The sequence below is a fragment of the Triturus cristatus genome, chromosome 7 (genome assembly GCF_964204655.1).
Source record: "Triturus cristatus chromosome 7, aTriCri1.1, whole genome shotgun sequence".
NCBI classification, from domain to species: domain Eukaryota; kingdom Metazoa; phylum Chordata; class Amphibia; order Caudata; family Salamandridae; genus Triturus; species Triturus cristatus.
In genome coordinates, this window is record NC_140590.1 from 742241971 (window position 1) to 742263035 (window position 21065).

A 21065-nucleotide genomic window follows, 5' to 3' on the forward strand; every position below is an offset into this window, starting at 1 on the left:
TGTCTGAATACATTAGTATGTCACAGTATGTTATTGCAGGGTATCGCATCATTTAATCCAGTTGTGTGTGTAGAGTCTATACACCCACCTCTGTTCTTATTCAAAAATAATTTTTTCAATGTTTCTGGTTTCTTCTGTCGTATTCCAGGACTGTCCATCTCATGTCATTCGGGGTGTGACTATTTATGGAGTGGTCTGCCATTTTGGTTGTATTACGTTTGCATCTTATGGTACTTCTGTGTTCTACAATTCGTGTGCTTATTTTTCTGGTCGTCATGCCTATGTACTTAAAGTTACATGGACATGTAATGAGATAGATGACATGCTTGCCGTTGCAATTTCTATGCTTTCTCAGTTCCCAGGGGGAAGGTAATCCAACATCTACTGACTTTGTTGGCGATGTCAAATGACAAACACTACATTGGCCACAAGGGTAGTGACCTGTGATTGGTGGTAAACCAAACTTAAGTGTCAGTTTAGGATATTGTATTGGTCTTGTATGTACCAAACTGTCACGTAGGCTTTTATATTAGAACAATATTAAGACCCACTCTCTGCTCCCTACGTTTGATTTTTTTTTTTTTTTTTTTTTACTTCATTAGACATTGTGTTGTACGTAGTCACGCATACCAATGGTGCATCTGTCTTTTCTTTTGGATAAGTTTCCAGGAGCGATTCTCTTCAAGTGTATCTGCTTGTTGTTTAAAATCAATCATCTGACTACAATTCAGTCGTAAGCGAACAAATTGTCCATACAGTACATTTTCACGCAATGGTCTAGGGTGGAAGCTATCAAATTGCAGAAGGTTGTTTTTAGCTGTCGGTTTATGGTAAGTGTCTGTATATAGCTTTCTGTTGTCACTGAAAATAGTGACATTCAGGAATACCAGTCTTTCTTTATCTGTGGTGTAGGTGAACTTTAGGTTGGCGTCCTGATAATTAATCCAATCCACAAATTGTAATTCTAAATCGTTGTCTCCCTTCCATATTAAAAATATATTGTCTATGTATCTTCTACATAACGATATTTGATCCTTGAAGGGATTGCTTTCATGTAATATGCGTTCAGTTTCCAGGTTGTACACATACAACTCCGCCACACTAAGCGCGAAAGCGCTACCCATAGAAGTCCCGTGGGTTTGTAAATACAGGGTTTTTTTTTTTCGAATTCCAAAAAGTTTTTGGTTAGGGTAAGACTGGCACATTCGGGGGAGGAGCCTAGCGCGCAACCAAGATGGCCGCGTAGGTGCGAGGCTCCCGAGGACCTCCGCAACCTCCTACGTTTATCCTGTCTTCATCCTGCATCGGTTGAGGGGACTGTGTCGGTGAGCCTGAGCCGAGGTGGTACCCGTTTCCCGTTCTCGAATCGGACCTCGGGTGCCGGAGTGAGCACCGATTGAAGTTTGCGGCCTACTTCTCTCCTGACCCCGGATTCGCGTTTGGGGGCGACCCAGTGGCAAAGTGAACAACAACGGCGGGCTGGGCCTGGCGAGTCGCGTACCCCACACTTTCACTTTCACTTTCGCGCCCCCTTGCCGTTTTCGCAAGTGGGATCACGGCGCTCTTTGTGTTGGGGTGGCCTTGCTGGGAGACCCTGCCTGCCTGCCTGCTGCGGCCCGCTCTGCCGTCCTGGGGTGGCCCCCCGGAGCTCGTGGCCTTGATTGCTTGCTCTCCACTGCGTGGCTGGTGCAGGTGTGAGACCCGCGACGATGGCCACGAAGCAGGATGGGGATCGGTTAAAGGCCAAGTCAACCCGGCGTGGCGCTGCACATCAGGCCAACATCATGGACCGCTACACCCTCCCGAAGGGGTTTCCCGGCGGATCGCACAAGTCCTCTGAGTGCCCCCCGGATGCCCCGGATTTGCCCACGGATCTGTCTCTGCAAGACGTCATGAGCGCCATTGCTGAAATGAAGGCCTCGGCGGGCCAGCAGTTCGACACTTTAGCGCACAAAATCGACGCGGTCCTCATTGATGTCAACCTTGTGAGAGCTGATCTCTCCAAGACTAACGACCGGGTCGATTCTTTGGCCCACACTGCGTCGGGCCTCACGACTGAGGTGGCGGCCCTTCAAACGGAGGTGCACCGGCTCCGTCAGGCGAGTGCGCTCATGGATCGGCGCCTGAAGGACTCCGAGAGCCGGGCCCGGAGGAATAATATACGCATCATCGGAGTGCCCGAGGGACAGGAGGAGTCGGCGGCGGATCTCTTTGTGGAGGACCTGATCACTACCCATCTCCAGCCTCGAGGACTGAGTAAATTCTTTGCCGTGGAGAGGGCCCATAGAGTTCCCGGGGGCAGACCGAAGGTTGGAGCCCCTCCGCCGCCTCTTATTGCCCGTATCTTTAACTTTCGGGACAGGGATGCGATTCTGCAAGCTTCCAGACTGCAAGGGCCGCTTAAGCTGGAGAACATGGAGGTGAACTTTTATCCTGACTTCACCCAAGCGGTCCAGAAGCAGAGACTGAGTTTCCTGGGCGTCAAGCGGCGGCTTCGAGGCATGAACTTAAAATACGCCATGCTCTTCCCGGCCAGGCTGCGGGTGGAGGTGGATGGTCGCACTCACTTTTTTGACCGTCCTGAAACGGCCGGGGACTGGCTGGACACTTTGTCTGGGGGTCATGATCGGGAGGGCGGGGGGGGGGGCTGCGGGAGGAGACGGCCCACCGGACCGGGTCTGAGGTACTGATGCCGGGGCTCACTCCGGATGATGCTGCCACTTTCGGCCAAGCTTAGGGTCTTTTGTTTGTTGTACTCGTCTTCCCTCCTTTGGAGGCGGTGCGGGGTCTTGAGGGGGTACTCTTTCCTCCTCTAGGGGGTCTAACTAGTTCCAATTATACAGGGGCGACAGGCACACTGCAAGTTGGGGGGGCTGTCTGGGCTCATGCAGGGGTGCAGGGAGGGGGGAGTTTTGTTGGGGCGGTTTGGTTGGGGTGGGGTTTTGTTCATTTGTACCACAAGGCAAAAGTATTGTTGTGCTCTTCCTAAAGTGCTCTCGGGGGGACGATTGATCGCTTTCGGCTATGATGGGGGGTAGGGGACTGAGTCTTTTGTCCTGGAATGTTAATGGACTGGGGGACAGGATAAAACGGGGTGTGGTCCTGCAGTTCCTGAAACGAATTTCACCCGATATAGTTTTTCTGCAGGAGACACACCTCATTGGCAACTCCTTTCGTGCTATGAATCGACGGGGCTACCGCCTTCTGGTCCATTCGGGCTTCACATCTGGTTCAAGGGGTGTGGGCATTATGGCTAAAACCTCGCTCCCGTTGGAAGTTGATGAGGTGCTCCATGATGACAGGGGACGTTACACGGTTCTGGTGGGTAGAATGGAGGGCAGAGTGATTGTTTTTGTTTCTGTCTATGTCCCGCCAGGGCTGCAGACGACTACTTTTGCGGATCTGGGGCGCCTCCTCCTTGGCCTTCCAGAGGGGATTCTAGTGGTTGGGGGGGATTTTAACGCTGTGGTTTCCGGAATTGAGGACCGTCACCCCCCTAGGGATCTCCCCCATGCCCAAGCGTGGTTGTCTGGCCTCTTGGATACCTTGGGGCTGGTGGATTGTTGGCGTTTGAAACACCCTACACAGAAACAGTACACCTTTCATTCCGGGGCCCATGGCAGTCTCTCAAGGCTAGATTATGTCCTGGTGCCGGCGGCGCATGTGGGGAGGATCGGGGAGGTGCGCCATTTGGCGCGGGGTATTTCGGACCACTCCCCGCTCCTGTTGCACTTCGACATTCTCCCGAGGGGGGAGGGTAGGGTGGTCCCGATTAATCCCTGGTACCTGCGTGACCCCACCATTCGCGCAGAGTTGGTTAAATCCCTTACGCGATATTTTGACGATAATGTGGGGTCTGTGTCATCGGCGGTCTCTCTGTGGGAGGCGTTCAAGACGGTACTTCGGGGAGAGGCCCTGTCCCTTATTTCCCATTCCCGGAAGCGCGAGCGGGAGGAGGTGACCCGTGTTGAAACTGAGATAACCGAGTTGGAGGGTGACCTAGAATGGGGGGTGACTGATGACAAATTACATGTTCTCCGACTCAAGCAGGCGGCCTATAAGGCCCTCGTCACGGAGGCGGCCAGGGGCCTCAGTAGAGAGCAACAGGGGAGACTGTATGATGTGGGTGATAAGGCTGGGAAATTGATTGCGTGGCTGGATAAAAAGGAGAGAGCGAGTCGAGTTGTCCCGTCGATTGAGAAACTGGATGGTGTGTGTGTCACTGAACCGGGAGAAATTGTTGATTGCTTCGCTGAATATTTCCGTGGGGTGTATTCCCCGGTGTCCTCCCGCTCGGAAGAGGATTCCCATGCCCTGCTCAGGGATATCGCGCTGCCTTCCCTTTCGGAGGAGGACAGAGTGTCGTTGGACGCCGCCCCAACATCTGAGGAAATTGCCATCGCCATACGTTTGGTCGCTTCCGGCAAGGCCATGGGTCCTAATGGTCTTCCTATCGAATTGTACAAGCTGCGACCGGACACGCTGGCGCCGCATCTCCGTGCTATGTTCCTCGCGGCCCGTTCGGCGGGTTCCCTCCCGCTAGACCAGCGTCTGGCTACTATTGTGGTTATTCACAAGGAGGGGAGGCCGCGGGACCGGGTCACGTCCTACAGGCCCATTTCGCTGCTGAATGCGGAACCCAAAATTCTCGCCAAGGTGTTGGCCAATCGGCTGGTTGGCGTGGTGTGCGATCTGATTCACCAGGATCAGTCCGGTTTTATCCCTCATCGCAACACTGCGCTCAACCTGCGGCGCTTGCATGGGGTGCTCGCGCGTGTCCCGTTCATACGGGAGCCGGCCATTTTGGCGTCCCTGGACGCCACTATGGCGTTTGACACACTTGAGTGGCCATATATTTGGGCTACGCTGGCGAAGTTTGGGTTTGGCCCGGGATTCATCGGTTGGGTGAAATTGTTGTATTCCGGACCGCTGGCGCAGGTGGCTGGGCAGGGGCACGCGGCAGGGCTGCCCGTTATCGCCGCTCCTCTTCGCGCTTGCCTTGGAGCCCCTGGCGGAGTGGCTGCGGTGGCATCCTTCTATCCGTGGTCTCCGATGGACCCCCGAGTATGAGGACCGCGTATCTCTTTATGCTGATGATATTCTTTTGTACCTGGCTTCCCCGCGTAAATCGCTGATAGTGCTGGTTGATGTATTGCACTCATTTGGCCTCAACTCCGGCCTAGTCATCAATTGGGCTAAATCTTGTGTGTATGTCCTCTCTGGGGAGGCTCCTATCCTTCCGCGGGGTTGTCCTATCCAGATTGCCCCGCGGGGATTTAGGTACCTGGGTATCTTCATTACCCTGGACGCGGAGGCCCGGTATACACAGAACTTGCTTCCCCCCCCTCCAGCGCCTGAAGGATGATGTCGCGCGTTGGAGGCGCTTGCCGCTCTCGCCGCTCGGCCGGGCGGCATTGTTTAAGATGATGTCGCTGCCACGTTTCCTGTACGCCTTACAGAACACAATGGACGTTGTCCCGGCGCGCTACTTTCGCGAGGTGGAGAGTTTGCAGCGCCGCCTGTTCTGGGAGGGTAGACCGTGTATCGCCCTGGCGAATCTGACGCTCCCGTGGTACGACGGGGGGGTTGCCCTCCCAGACATCAAGCGATATTACTGGGCCTCCCAGCTGGCTGCGATAAATCACGGCCTTTACGGGCCCGCTCTAAACCCGGCCTTTGAGATGGATAAAATGTTACTGCCGGGCGGCGACTATAACCGGGCGCTTTATTCTAGCTCGCTCGACGCACGTCTGACGGGCCCCACGCGGGTGACGGTGCGAGTGTGGCACGCGGCTAACTTGGCGATGGGGTGGAAGGATCGTTTGACCCGGGCGACGCCACTATACGCATCTGAGCGGCTGGGCTCCCTGTGGACCTCGAAGGGCTTTGAGAAGTGGGACATGATAGGCATCAGCAGGGTGGGCGATCTCTGGACGAGTGGGGGATTCAAAACGTTCGATGTGCTGCAGACGGAATTCCAGTTGCAGGACAGGGAGTACTTTCGATATATGCAGATCCGTCATGCGTTGTGCTCCGTATTCCCGGACGTTGCCTCCATCCCGGAGTACTCCCCTCTGGAGGATAGAGTGCTAGATGGGCATGTACCGGACGCCACGATTTCATTAATTTACAAAAAACTCATCAATGATCGCTCGGGACTGCTGACTGGCCTTCGTGAAGCGTGGGGGGCTGATAGATTGGAGCTGGATGACGAGGACTGGGTGTCTGCGGTGGCCTCCCCGAAAGAGGTGGCCATACCGGCTCGCCTTCGCTTCGTCCAGCTCAAGATACTCCATAGGGTCTATGTTACGGGGCCGAGTCTGATGCGTATGGGCTATGCTGTGGACGGGTTGTGTAAGCGTGGGTGTGGTTCTTTGGGGACCTTTCTCCATATATTGTGGGAATGCCCGGAGGTGGCGCGATTCTGGCGTGGTGTGCATGAGGTTTTGCAGGCAGTTACGCATGTGCCGCTGCTGCCCGAGGCGAGGAGATGTCTCCTGAATGTGTGGGAGCCAACCGACTACTCAGTGCCGCAGACATGGTGGGTGACTCTGGGATATATGGTGGCCAAGCGTGATATTGCGCAATTGTGGGGTTCCCAGAGGTCACCGACTGTCTCGGCGTGGAAGGACAACATGGATTGGTGTATGTTTCGGGAAAAGGTGGTGTATGTTGCGAGAGGTAAGCCTGGGAAATGGGTGAAAGTGTGGGGCCCCTGGAACGCCTACCGTGGGGGAATCTGTACCCCGCCGCTGATGCCTGATCCGTCACCGGCCCCGTCTCCTTAGCCTGCTTGTCTTCCTGGTTCTGGGCATTGAGTTCACTTTGTCTCCGTCCCGACCTATCCCCCCCCTTGATATTCCTGTGGATCGGTAGGGTCCCCCCCCAGGGGAGCACATGCTATTGTTTCCGATTGTGGGTTGCCTTGTGGACTTGTTTCTTCGTTATTTATATAAAAATGAAACCGTTGTGTGGGGTCCGGATGGTGTGGCTGCCAACGCTTCTTTCAACTCCTGTGATCTCTCTTCTGCCGTAGCGTGTTATACTGTTTTGTATTATGTGCTCTTTCTGTCTGCTAGCGGCCGGCCTGAAGGTTGTAGGCCCATCTTTGTATATTTTTGGGATTCTGTAATAAACGGTTTAAAAAAAAAAAAAAAAAAAGACTGGCACATTCCATGATTCCATGATGAATTATATTGGTGTTGTATATTTCCAGTCTTCCTTTTCTAATGTTCTTAATACATTTAGCGTGTCGTTCTGCGGTAGACTAGTGTACAAACTCTCCACGTCTAGACTCATCAGGAGGTGGGTTTGAGGGTTATAGTCGATGTCTTTGATTTGTGACAGAAGATCTTTGGTATATCTTATATATGTCTTCGTTTTCTGTAGAATGGGTTTCAGAAAGAAATCACAAAATTGTGATAAAGGTTCCAATAAGGATCCTATTCCGGAGACTATTGGTCGTCCTGGTGGTGGATCGCGATCTTTGTGAATTTTTGGCAATGTTTAAAAGTATGGTGTCATTGGTGTGGTATTTCTCAGAAAGTCCCCTTCCGATTTAGTAATCCAGCCCTCTGTTTCTGCGTCTTCCACCATGGTTGCAACCTCAAGTTTCAGTGAAGGGGTGGGATCGACTTTGATGACTTTAAAATGGCGCTCACTGATAAATAATCTTAAGCATTCAGTCCTGTGTGCCTTGGTGTTCTGGACTACTACCCCTCCGCCTTTATCTGCAAGTTTTATCATGTGTCATTGTCGTTGTGTAGTTCTCTCAGCGCCAATTTTTGTTGGTTGCTCAAGTTTTGAAATGTCTTTTTCTTGTTCGAATTCAGATTTTCAATTTCTTTATATACCGCCTTTTCAAAGATAAGTATTTCTACTGGTCTTGTATGTGGGGGAGGGAGATATGTTGATTTTTTTCTATAGGCGCGTGTCGGAGAGGTCCCCAGCACGGTTGTGTTCAAAACTGGACATAATGCTCTACCTGTAGTCTTCAGTAAGTCATTCATCAAATTTGGCTTTCAGAACAGACAGAACTCCACATGTAAGCACCACCACAGGACATATTTCTCCTGATGCTGTCTCTTAGACATGGTATTGGAGATAAGGCCTCCGAAACCAGGCACCAATTACCCAATATGGTATCCAGAACTAAACGACAATTGGCTGATGAAGCTTTCAGGTATGTTCGTCAGGTGTAGCCTTAAAAACGGAGCACAATATTCCTCATTAGCCTTCAGAATGGTGTACAATACCTTGAATGTACGAGCAGCAAATTTTACCTTAGTCCCTTTTCCAGGATGTCTATTCTGAGTGCTTAAACACCTGAAGCGTGAAGATGTCCCTCTAATTCCATTCCACCTAGTGAAGTATTTTAACTTGACTTAATTATAATGACAGTGACAGTCTTTAACTGGTGTGTTGTTCTCTTATCTCCCCAGACACTTGTTACGTGTTGTCATTTGCCATCATTATGCTGAATACCAGTCTCCACAACCCAAACGTGAAAGACAAGCCAGGTGTGGAGCGCTTTATTGCTATGAACCGAGGGATCAATGATGGAGGAGACCTGCCAGAGGAGCTTCTACGGGTCAGTACACTGTGGCAACGCTGGTGCATTGTTGGGTCATTGTAGAGGTGCTGCAGTACTGATCTTCACTAAGCGAGGGATCTTCATTACTACAAATTCAAAATATCTGTTCAGCTAACTTTCTTAAACTACAAATGCTGAAGAAAATCCTTCCCTTTATTCTACAACAAAAATGCCTCTCTTAAGGCATATGTGCCGTACTTAAGTTAATGTGAGTAAGGACAGGGCTATGGGCCTTATATGATGCTATGTACAGGATAATTGCAGACTGATTGAGTGGCTGGCTAATTTGCTGCATCATTGTAGTGTGGGCTTGTAGTTAGTGCAGATAACTGAGCCAGCGCAGAGCTAGGTCAGTAAAACATGTGGGCCTGGACCACCTGAGAACTGGTGCAGTGCTGTTTGTTAAATCATTTTTTGGCTTGTAGCCTTGATTGTGCTCTTTGCTGGATCTGCAATGTGCTGTGAGCCAGGTTTTGCTCGGACAATCCATTCTTATATGGTCGAAGGAGAATGGGGGCTGGCACAGTGCTGTGTACTAGCTACAATAGAAAACTTTTGAGCAACTTTTTAACAAAGATTAGGATAAAACAAAATGCCAAACCTTTGTGTTTCGGTTGCATGCAGCTGTTTGATGCCAGTTCATATCTCACCGTAGAAAGATTGTAACTCATGATCTACAAGATAAAAATCGATCTCTGTGACAAAAGCAGTTACCAGTTGAGCTATCTACCTAAAATACAAATCTGTGATCTAAATCTTACACGTCCTGCTTTGCAACAGCCTTATTAACCCTTTTTGCTACTCTATGTTGTAACTATAGACAATACACAGATCTTGCCAGCAAGTGTATTAACCACCAGTGATATATTGCCATTATTTTTATCCCCTGAAATTGCTGGGCTCACAAAAATCTTCACAGCATGCGCCTTTAATCCCGTGAGATATTTTAAAATGGAAACTGTGTGCAACCCAGTTAAGTATGCCAGCAAAAACACTGCATAGAAAAAAAATATATATATTTTTGCCTCACTTTGAATGGGCAGACTCTGGGTTGGGCGGTACTGCAGGATGTTAGCAATTACGTGAAGACCTGTGTTGGGTTCCAAGGTGGTGGCCACTGATGTCAGTGGCGCAGGTCGGTGTTGGGCTGCCGTGCAGGTGAAAGGCAGGGCAGAACTCAATCTAGCTGACCTGCCCTGCACAATCCAAAATTTACCTGGGTCCAAGAGGAAGTAAGGTTCTAAAAGAGTTACCTTTTTCACAAGAACCATTCACTATTATGTATGCCTTGGATATTATTAAAAGATTTTGACAGACCCTCGCACACCTACCCAGGTGTCATGCTTCATCATAGGGCCTAACAGTGTATTAGGGGGCAGATGGGCTCATCAAGACATTTTGAGAGCAGTTCATAGGTCACTGTGAGCTACTACTGATGAGGTATGGGATCTATTTGAAAAAAATATAGAATCCCTTACTGTGAAGCCCTTCTGCTACCCTTTACTCTGTGAAATTCAAAGTGGGAAATTGAAAACACTAAATTTGAACTTAAGGTGTTATAGTGACTCCCTTGTCTCAGGATAACATATTTCTGCCGTCCAATATGGCCCTACAATGTTCGCGATCTTCCTCAGGACTGAGAACTCTCAGTACAACAAACTATCATGCACAAATAGGATATTTTAAAACGTATAGTTATTGTGTTACACCCTGTGGCGATACCACTGGAGACAGAGGTATAGTACCTATAAAATACTAAGGCAAGACACACATAAACCACAGTTAGAAGAATCCAAGAAGACTGTCGTAATTCCTGGGTTGCAACAACCATTAAACAGTCTTGGCAGAATAGAGTAGAAGAAGATGGTGGCTCAGCACAGACATTCCAGGTAGCACTCATGAAGATGAAAAAAACACTCTGTAAAAACACATGGTGTGCATGAAATGGTGCAGTGTAATAGGAAAATAATACGCATTGTAAATGCAGCTAATCGATCACTCCTTGACACATGCCATGCACACATTGGTGCTTACCCCAAAAGAGGGTAATTTATTCCTCATGTATTAGAGGCCCGGGCATGCCCTGCCGGGGTATGCCGCAATGCAAATGTATGTAAGGACGCAGTGCAATGGTAACAAGTATGTATTCACACACCAGTCACTGAAGTAAGTGGCGTGAGCCCCAGAGTGGAAAATCATTAGAAAACCTTAGTTCTATGAAATAGCTAATCAGGATCCCGAGTTGTGATGTTGAAATTTAAAGCAATTGACGAAAAGTCAGGAACTGGGAACCATATCAACTAGTGAACAATTATCAAGAGGTATTTTTTGTCATCCCCATACAAAGCCGGGAATATCATTTAGGCCTATGATTTGGGTACTGAGATAGCATACCCACCTCTGCTCCTTGCTCTATAAAACGTCATGAATAGACAGACTCCTGGAGTAATTGGTGATATCCTCTAACACAGCCCATTTAATCTTGTTCTCATTGTGTTTGCGTTCAGTAAAATGGGATATCCTGCATGTGGTACTTCGTTTACACCTTACATTCCTTCCTTCCTTGAGGTCCTCCCTATATAGCGAAAATTACAAGGACATGATATCATGTAGATAATGTTGGCAGTGTTGCAGTTAGTATGTTTCTTTAGTTTCCATGGTCTTTCAATCCCAAAATAAACATTTTTTTTGTGGCCTGTATGTATGGACATATAGAGCATCTTCCACAAGAATATTGCCCTGTGACAGGTGGAAGGCCGCATAGAGGGGGTTCTACACATTGTGAAGGGTTTTTGTTATTATTAGAAAGTCTTGTGTGTACCACAATGTCTTATATTTGGACTCGTTTTTGTTATTTTCTTTTGGATGCTTTTCACATTACATCATGTCGCCCGTTAACCACTTGTTAACTGGCTGCACCTCTGGGGCGTGGAGGGGGGGCTATACTTTCCTTCAAATGGAGTCTCATACCATTACTCAGCTTTACTTTTACACACATGGCATCCTGCAAACAGTTTAGTGTACAGGAGAATCCCATGTTTGAGCATATGAAGCATAATACAGTATTTTCAGAAGATTAAAACAAAGGATTGTGGTTGGTTTTAACACCTTCAACCACACCCTTTTGAAGTATTTCAAACTTATAGAGAAACCCAAACTCAGGCCCATGGGTACCTATCATAACCCTAAACATATGATCTATGACTGTGTCTATATTGTCCACTGCCTCAGACGTATTGAAAAGGGACCTAATTGACTTACATTGAAATTCCATAGAATAGAGTTGAACATCAGGCAATTGTATACCTCCCCCTTCCCCCTCACCCACGAGTGTCTTCTGAAGTTTCTTCCTTGATATCTTTTCCCCCTTGGAAGCCCATATGAAACTATTATTCCACTGTATCGTTTGTATCTGCTTTTCCTAAATGTTAAGGGAATGTAGTTAAACAGAAAAGTAAACCTGGGGAGGGTTTTCAATTTAATCTGGATGACTCTGCCATAGATTGTCAAGGAAGGGTCTGGCATCTTTTGAGCATTTTATATACCTCATTTGAGGCTTTTTGCAAATTAATCTCTGTTATTAAATCAAGATTATGGTTTATCAGGATGCCCAAATACCTCTGTTCATTCTTCACTAGAATATTCTGCCACTGTATGTTCCAGACCACGACCTCTGTTTTAACCTAATTATTCGCATAACCTGATATTGCCCCAGAATCACTGGCTAAGCACTCAAAGCTTCGAATAGATGTTCTGGCATCTATAGTGTATATTAAGTCCTGTGCATATATGCCTTTCTTTTTTTTGTATCCCTAGCCCCTAAAAAGGCTAATGGCTGGTTCCTTCATTACCCTTTGATCTAACTGTTCGTTATGTACACTAAATAGTAGAGGAGGGGCGTGGCCTGAGGCTGGTGGAGTGAGCTACGCTACTTGGGGCTCCGCTCAACTGACCTGCATCCATTGTCATCCTGATGAACTGAGACCAGCTCAAGAACCCTAACGACCCCTCCACATTGGTCCCCTACCAAGGGTCCTGAAACTGTGGCGGTGAGACCCGTTTCCGCAGCGACATCGCTGTGAGCGAGTGGAAGGGATCTGTGAGCGCGCTTCAGGGACAAGAGACGGCGCCTGTTTGGAGCAGCGCCATATAGAGACGCAAGTAGTGGAGAGATGTTCGAGGCATGTGGGCTGCTGAATTCATATCTGTGCATAGATCGCCGCCTATTGTTGGGTCCGGATGATTGCACATTGTTGTCCTGGAAGAGTCTTCGAAGTATCCTGAGATGGGTGACTCCTCCCCTGGACCACAGTGCGCATGGGCATCCTCTCCATCCCCAGATTGTTTTTTTCCGCCATTGGGTTCGGATGCAACTATCTTAGCTTAACTTCGGAATACTTGGTTTTAGGCCAAAAGGCCTATAGTTTTCGTCGGTACAGTTACCGTTCGGTGTCGACTACTAGTTCTAGTGCCCCACGCCCCGAACGCGTACAGAGAGACTTCGGCGCCGAGCTCACCGCAGCAGACGCGGTCGACGCACAGAAGAAGCGCGCCCTCGGGCACCACAAGGCACTGACACCTTCGGCGCCGACACCGAAGCCCGTAACCTCCGCAGTCAAGAGGGCCGCCTCGGCTACGTCGACGCCTAAAGCACCAATGCCGAATAAGTCCTCGACTACGTCGACTATGGATGCATCCCTTCAGACCAGTGACCCCCTTCTGACAAAAAAGTCGGGGTCGGCCTCGACGCCTACTACCAAGATGCCCACCAAACCACCATCTCAGTTTGCTGTGCAGCAGGTCTCTGCATCTCTACAACGCATCCATGACCGGGTAGCCCTCCACTCTACCTCGGGTCCCGACACTACCTCACCCTGTAGAGTGCACTCGGAGCCCACCAACATTACATTTGGGCTGCCACCGACATCGGCACCGAAACTATTTCAGATTCGGACACGTGTCCTACACACACAATCCACCACCACTGGCCTAACAGAACAAGATTCTTCGGGGCCACAATTTATCGACGCCGACACTGGCAGGTTAATGCTCCACAAGCGCAAAATAACGCCAGTCAGGGAAGAGGTGCCATACAAAATTCCTCTTAAACGCAAGCTACCGGCGGAGCAGGAACCAGTGCTACAAGAACACTTTCATCCCCTCCAACTAGATCCGCAGTCCTTTTCTCCTACCCCTTCTGAATCGGACCCGATGCAGGAATATGGTGGGGACGATACCATCTACCCCGGGGACGCAGATCCCGATGAACCACAAGACCCTGATCAGGCGTGGGATGACCCCACGGACCAAAGTATCGCGCCACATACTCAGGATGCGCAACTCTACAATATTAAAACATCTCCTACAGAGGACACGGCCGCATTTAATGCCCTTATCGAACGGGCTGCTGCTCATCATGGGGTGGAGCTACATTCTGACGCCATTGAGGAGGACTTCCTGCTTGACACTTTTGCATCTTCAGAAAGGACTGTCAAGACTCTGCCCATGCTTAAAGGGGTTCTGAAACCTGCCAAAGACATTTTCAAGGACACCACAAGAGCCCGGGTGTTAAACCCCAGGATTGAAAAGAAATATAAGCCTGCACCCGGTGACCCTAAATACATTAGGGGTCAGTTGCCATTAGACTCTATGGTGGTTGCCAACGCTCGCAAAAGAGCCCACTCACAGACGACTGGTGATGCTCCTCCCCCAGACAAAGAGTCAAAGGTCCTTGAAACATCGGGCAAACGTATTGCAGCGCAAGCAGCGAATATCCTGCGCATTGCCAATACACAGGCACTCCTGGCACGTTATGACCGGTCACATTATGACACGCTGGAGTCACTGCTCCAACATCTACCAGAGGAGTATAAAGAGTCAGCGGAACTCCTCATTAGAGAAGGACAACTCCTCACTAATGCATCCATAAAATGCGCCCTAGACGCAGCTGAAACAGCGGCCAGGGCAATAAACACAAGTGTCATGCTGCGACGCCATGCCTGGTTACGCATCTCAGGCTTCAAACCCGAGATCCAAAACAATATCCTGAACTTACAGGTTAACACGGAATTTTTATTTGGCCCAGACGTTGACACTACCCTAGAGAAAATAAAAAAAGACACAGACACTGCCAAATCTATGGGGGCGCTACAAACGCAACAATTCCGTAGTGGCTCCTTTCGTCGCACTGGAAATAGGGGAACGTCAAGGGGTCAGGGGTCACAACAACAGTATGCTAAAGGTGGCACACAAAGCACCTACGACAAAAACAGGGGTGGATATCGTGGATCCAGCACCAAGGGCAGGGGACGTGGATATGGCAACACCAGGTCCTCCCCAAAGAACAAACAGTGACGCCCTCTCCCTACCCCCCGACCACTTAACACCTGTCGGGGGACGACTCCAGCTGTTCCTGTCCACATGGAAGAACATCACCACGGACAGGTGGGTCAGGGACATCATTCAACATGGGTACTGTCTGGAACTAACTTCCACTCCACCCAACATACCACCAAAGCACCGTCCTATGTCAGCCGAACACTTGGATTTACTCCAGCAAGAAGTGCTTGCTATGCTCGCACAAGGGGCCATAGAAGTAGTGCCCATCGCCCAGCAGGGCACAGGGGTGTACTCTCTGTACTTCTTGATCCCAAAAAAGGACGGCTCGCTCAGACCTATCCTAGACCTGCGACCCCTAAACCTATATATACTATCGGAGCATTTCCATATGCTCACCCTCCAACAGGTTCTCCCACTACTCAAGTCAGGGGGATTTCCTAGCTACGCTAGACCTGAAGGATGCATACTTCCACATACCAATACACCCTTCACACAGGAAATACCTCAGATTCACTATTCAAGGGAATCACTATCAGTTCAATGTTCTCCCCTTCGGAGTAACAACAGCACCCAGGGTCTTTACCAAGTGCCTGGCGACAGTGGCCGCGCATCTGCGAAGACAAAATATTCACGTCTTCCCTTATTTGGACGACTGGCTAGTTCAGGCCAAGTCAGCACAACAATGTGCCACCCACATATCCCACACCATTCACCTTCTTCACTATCTGGGATTCTCACTAAATTACCCAAAATCAAGTCTCCAACCTGCGCACGTACAACAGTACTTAGGCGCGACAATCAACACTCTGGCTGCCACAGCTCAGCCAACTTTAGTGAGAATCAACAGCATGCAACTGCTGATCTCAAAATTCCAACCTCAACACTCCCTTCCGGCGCGAGTGTTCATGCAGTTGATAGGCATGATGGCCTCCTGCATTTTCATAGTCCCACACGCGAGACAACATATGCGCCCGCTTCAGGAGTGCTTAGCACGTCAATGGAATCAGGCTCACGGGCAACTAAAAGACCTAGTGTTGGTGAGCGGTCGGGCATACAACTCTCTGCATTGGTGGAATCCACAAAACCTTTGCAAGGGCCGACCGTTCCAGGAGCCTGTTCCACAAATCATACTGACGGCGGACGCGTCTCTCCAGGGATGGGGAGCTCATGTACTCAATCACACAGTGCAGGGACTATGGACGACACAGCAAAAGAAGATGCACATCAACCTTCTGGAACTGATGGCAATCTTCCTAGCCATGAAAGCATTCAAAATGCACCTGTGCAACAAAGTCGTGTTGATCCGAAAAGACAACATGACTGCCATGTACTACATACGGAAGCAGGGAGGAACACACTCGCCACAGTTGTCTCATCTGGCTCAGAGCATGTGGAAGTGGGCCATTCAGAGGAACATCTTCCTCATGGCGGAACACCTCCCAGGCAAAGACAACCAGATGGCAGACCTGCTCAGCAGACACAGCCACCAGATGCACGAGTGGGAAATACATCCATCAGTACTCCAACCGTACTTCCAGCAGTGGGGTCATCCAGAGATAGACCTATTCGCCACAAGGGAAAACGCAAAATGCCAAAACTTTGCCGCCAGGTTCCCACATCCACAGTCGCAGGGCAATGCAATATGGATGAACTGGTCCGGGAGATTTGCGTACGCTTTTCCCCCAGCGCCGGTAATACCACTGGTGGCACGCAAACTCAAGCAACACACGATGACGCTCATCCTGGTTGCTCCAACGTGGGCACGTCAGCCATGGTACACCACGTTTCTGGAACTCTCCGTGGTACCGCATCAAAGGCTACGGCTCACACCCACGCTTTTAACGCAGAGCCATGGCGAGATTCAGCACCCAGATCCGCAACAGCTGAACCTGGCGATCTGGCTCCTGAGATCTTAGAATTTGGCTACCTAAACTTGCCTCCAGAATGTATGAATATCATCAAGGAGGCACGGAGACCCACTACCAGAGCCTGCTAGGTGGCTAAGTGGAAAAGATTTGTCATTTATTGTAAAAATAATGACATCAATCCGCTGGATGCATCAACGCAAAACATTATCTGTTATCTATTACACTTATACCGATGCAATCTAGCATACAATTCCATCCGTATACATTTGACCGCACTGGCAGCTTACCTTCAGAATAGGCAGCACCTCTCTCTGTTCAAAGTGCCTGCCATCAGAGCTTTCTTGGAGGGACTCAGACGTGTGATTCCTCCACGACACCCTCCTTCACCAGTCTGGAACCTAAATGTGGTCCTCACCAGACTGATGGGACCACCTTTTGAACCTCTACACTCCTGTGAGATTCAATTTCTAACATGGAAAGTAGCTTTCCTAGTTGCCATTACTTCCCTAAGACGAGTTAGTGAACTTCAGGCACTAACCATTCAAGAGCCATTTATACAGGTTCATGCAAACAGGGTAGTACTATGCACCAACCCTACTTTCATGCCCAAGGTAATCTCGCAGTTCCATATGAACCAATCCATAGAACTGCCCGTGTTTTATCCTAATCCTGAGAATGTAGCAGAGAGAATGCTCCACACACTTGATATCAAAAGAGCTCTCCTGTACTATATTGACAGAACACAGACTTTCAGGAAAACAAAACAACTGTTTGTTGCCTTTTCTCCACAGCACAAAGGCAACCCCATTTCCAAAGCAGGAATAGCTAGGTGGATTGTTAAGTGTATACAGATTTGCTATGAAAAAGCTAAGCGCACACTAACAATTCCTCCAAGAGCCCACTCTACACGAAAGTTAGGGGCCTTCATGGCTTTCCTGGGAAATATTCCTTTAGAGGAGATGTGTAGAGCAGCCACATGGTCCACTATACGTACATTTACCAAGCACTACTGTGTAGATGTACACTCAAGACAGCAGGCAGCTGTAGGACAGGCTGTTCTCAAAACTTTTTTTCAGACTGCTGCAGCTGGCACGGGAAGCCGCCGCTAAATGGAGGGACTGCTATATAATCTATGCACAGATATGAATTCAGCAGCCCACATGCCTCGAACCGAATATGCTACTTACCAGTATGCATCTGTTCTTGGCATGTAGGGCTGCTGACATTCATATCGCCCACTCTCCTCCCCGGCGCCTGTAGCAGCTGTAGCATTCAGTAATTACTAGTTAGCATGGTCATCATACACTGTATTACACTCCATCTATGCCACAATGGCGAAAAACAATCTAAGGATGGAGGGGATGCCCATGCGCACTGTAGTCCAGGGGAGGAGCCACCTATCTTGTGATACTTCAAAGACTCTTCCAGGACAACAATGTGCAATCATCCGGACCCAACACTAGGCGGCGATCTATGCACAGATATGAATGTCAGCAGCCCTACATGCCAAGAACAGATGCATACTGGTAAGTAGCATATTCGATACTGGCATCTCCTTGGGACAAGAGAGGCGAGTAAGCTGCCCACGTGGCGAGTTGCAGCCTATACCACTCCTGGGAATACTGAGGTACATGCCTGGGCTTTGGCTGTGGGGCCCTTGCTCTGGGCAATGGCTGAGGCCTATCTGGGAAGTCTTTGGCTGGCCTGATGCAAATTTGGACCCTTGTTGTCACGGAGTAGAATATTACCACCGTAGACTGGCCGCCATCCCCTTGCTTGCAACTTTTTCTGCCCCTCTGTCTGCGCTATTAGGAGATCAGTGCGAAGGGCCTCTTCCCCCGCCAGATTGACGGTGCTGTAATTGACCAGGTGCAAGAGCACGAGAAGGTGTCCACTAGCACTGGTTTGATATTGAGAAATATTTGCAAGTCTACCGTGGAAGAGACCAGGATCCTGAGAGCGCATCTGACTTGCTGGATGGGCCTGAAGGCACGTCTTGGTCCGCGGGGTCTTGTGAAGATCCCACAATGCAGGACATACTTTAGGCTATAACAACCTCCTGTGAGAAACTGGAATCTAAAATGGATACAATTAGCACAAACTTGGACCTCCTACGAGACGATCATAAGCGCCTTGCGGAGAGAGTAACCATGAACGAACAGACTGTGGGGGAACTCCCACCTACCATCGCTGCAATGAAGGAGCAATTGGCGGCAGTAGAAGGTAAGGTTCACTAGGAATGCGGGCGGAAGAGGCAGAAAATCGCTCCGGTCGTAACAATATCCGAGTGGTGGGTCTACCAGAGAAAGTGGAGGTCACCAACATCATGTGCTACTTTGAGAACTGGCTTATGCACATAGTTGTTGCGCCCCCTCAACCCTGTGCCCCTCCCAGACCAGTAGTGGCAAGACTATGGTACTACAAAGATCGCAATCCTATCTTGGCGCAGGCCAGATGAAAGGAGGAGCTCCGAATTGATAATGCTGTAGTAAGAATTTCCCCTGACTTCTCAAGAGATGTCCAGAGACAAAAAGCATTGTTCTAGGACGCTAAGAAAAAATTATGACAACTGCACTTTAAGTACAAGAAGCAGTTCCCTGCAATGCTCAGGGTGGATACCTCGGATGGGGCGCAGTTTTATTTATTTTCCACAGGAAGTCTGGGATTAGCTAGACGGCCATCAGGGACAGGAAGCTGACAAGAGCCCTAGACCACAACAAGCTTGTCGTACTGCACTTCGATACAAACACTTGCAGCGATATTCTGCTGCCCTTCACGAGCCAAGGTTAAACTTGGGCTGCAGAGCGCAATGGAAGTTGTAGCCAAGATGAGTAGGAAAAGGACGGGATCTACGTTGCTGGAACAGCGTCTTCCCACCCACGAGTCATACTTTGGCCATGGCTCTAATGCTTCACAGGGTTTGAGTCTGGAAATGACCAAGGTGACGCCGAAACAGTTGGACGACATCTGAGCTATACGACGAACTGGTAACATGTTCGGGGAATAGAATAACATGGTTGTCCCTCCCACGGTACACATATGAAAGATACTGAGAGCTGCGTAATGGCCCGAACTTGCATTACTATTGAAATTACCTGGATGGGTGTTTGATAGCTGAGAGCTCATTGGCCACCCCCCTCACTTATACATAGTGTGGAAGAACATCTGTAACTGTCTCTGTTCTCTTTCATTGATTGGATGGTGGTGTTACTCTGCTTCTTTGCTTGTCCTGGGGAGGGTAAGTTGGGACACTAGTTTTTGTTACAAGTTGGGAATTGATGAGTCGTATAACAATGTATATTGTGTCTATATGGTGCATGCTGGGGTTGCGGGACAGGAGACTGAAAGGGGGCTTGGATAGTGACTTTCCCCCAAATTACACCATGGCAGGACAAATGGCATATAAAGGCTTAACGTGGAACATCCGGGGAATGCATACTATGACAAAACGCTTTAAAGTGTTCTCCTACTTGAACAGGCGAGGTGTCCAAATAGCACTCCTGCAGGAGACACATTTGACAGATAAAGAGGCACTGCAGCGTTGCTGGAGAGGCCATGTGTATTATACCTCATTGTCGGCCTATGCCAGGGGGCCCTCATTTCGATTGGAGCGGGAGACCCCTTCCAAATGGTAGACAAATTGATAGACCCAGAGGGTAGATTTGTGGTGGTAAGGGGCGACTTGAGAGCCAAGCTGTAACTATAGTGAACGTGTATTCCCCAAACATAGATCAGAGTTCATTCTTAGAGAGCGTGTCGCAACGATTAGCACCATACTTGACTGCTTCCTTCATAATGAGGGGGACTTTAAATGCTTATCTGACACTCCTTTGAACCGGTCACACCATCCACTCCATAACTCCCAAACTGTTCAGAGCTAGTGCGTTCAAAGACTGGCAACAGCATTGGGAGCTCACCGACTCATGGAGACGACTGTACCCAATGGAGTGGGATTATTCCTTATTTTATGGACCCCAAATGTGCAAAGTTTAGTGCAAACTGTGGAGTATCTCTACTGCACCATAGCTGATCACAATCCTGTCCTATTACAGTTACAATGGGCCCAACCCAGACCCTCAATTCCTATGTGGAGGCTTAAACCAGAGTCACTGGAAGACTAGGTCTTTCGTAAGTCGATCAGAACCAAGATAATTCAGTATTTTATCGATAAGACTGCTACGGCTTCCTCCCCTCAGAATGGGAGGCTTTTAAGACGATGCTTCGGGGGTATTGCTTGGCTGAATTGAAAGGTATTAGGCACACAC

General features: G+C 49.2%; 1 protein-coding gene across 3 annotated transcripts in view; it reads left to right on the forward strand.

Moving 5' to 3' along the window:
* Nucleotides 1-21065, forward strand: part of CYTH1 (cytohesin 1) — a 765922-nt gene that overhangs the window by 536212 nt on the left and 208645 nt on the right. For all 3 annotated transcript variants that reach the window (XM_085617468.1, XM_085617467.1, XM_085617469.1), the window contains exon 8: nucleotides 8442-8590. In XM_085617468.1, coding sequence (XP_085473594.1) covers nucleotides 8442-8590 — 149 coding nt within the window. The remainder of the gene's footprint in view (nucleotides 1-8441; nucleotides 8591-21065) is intronic.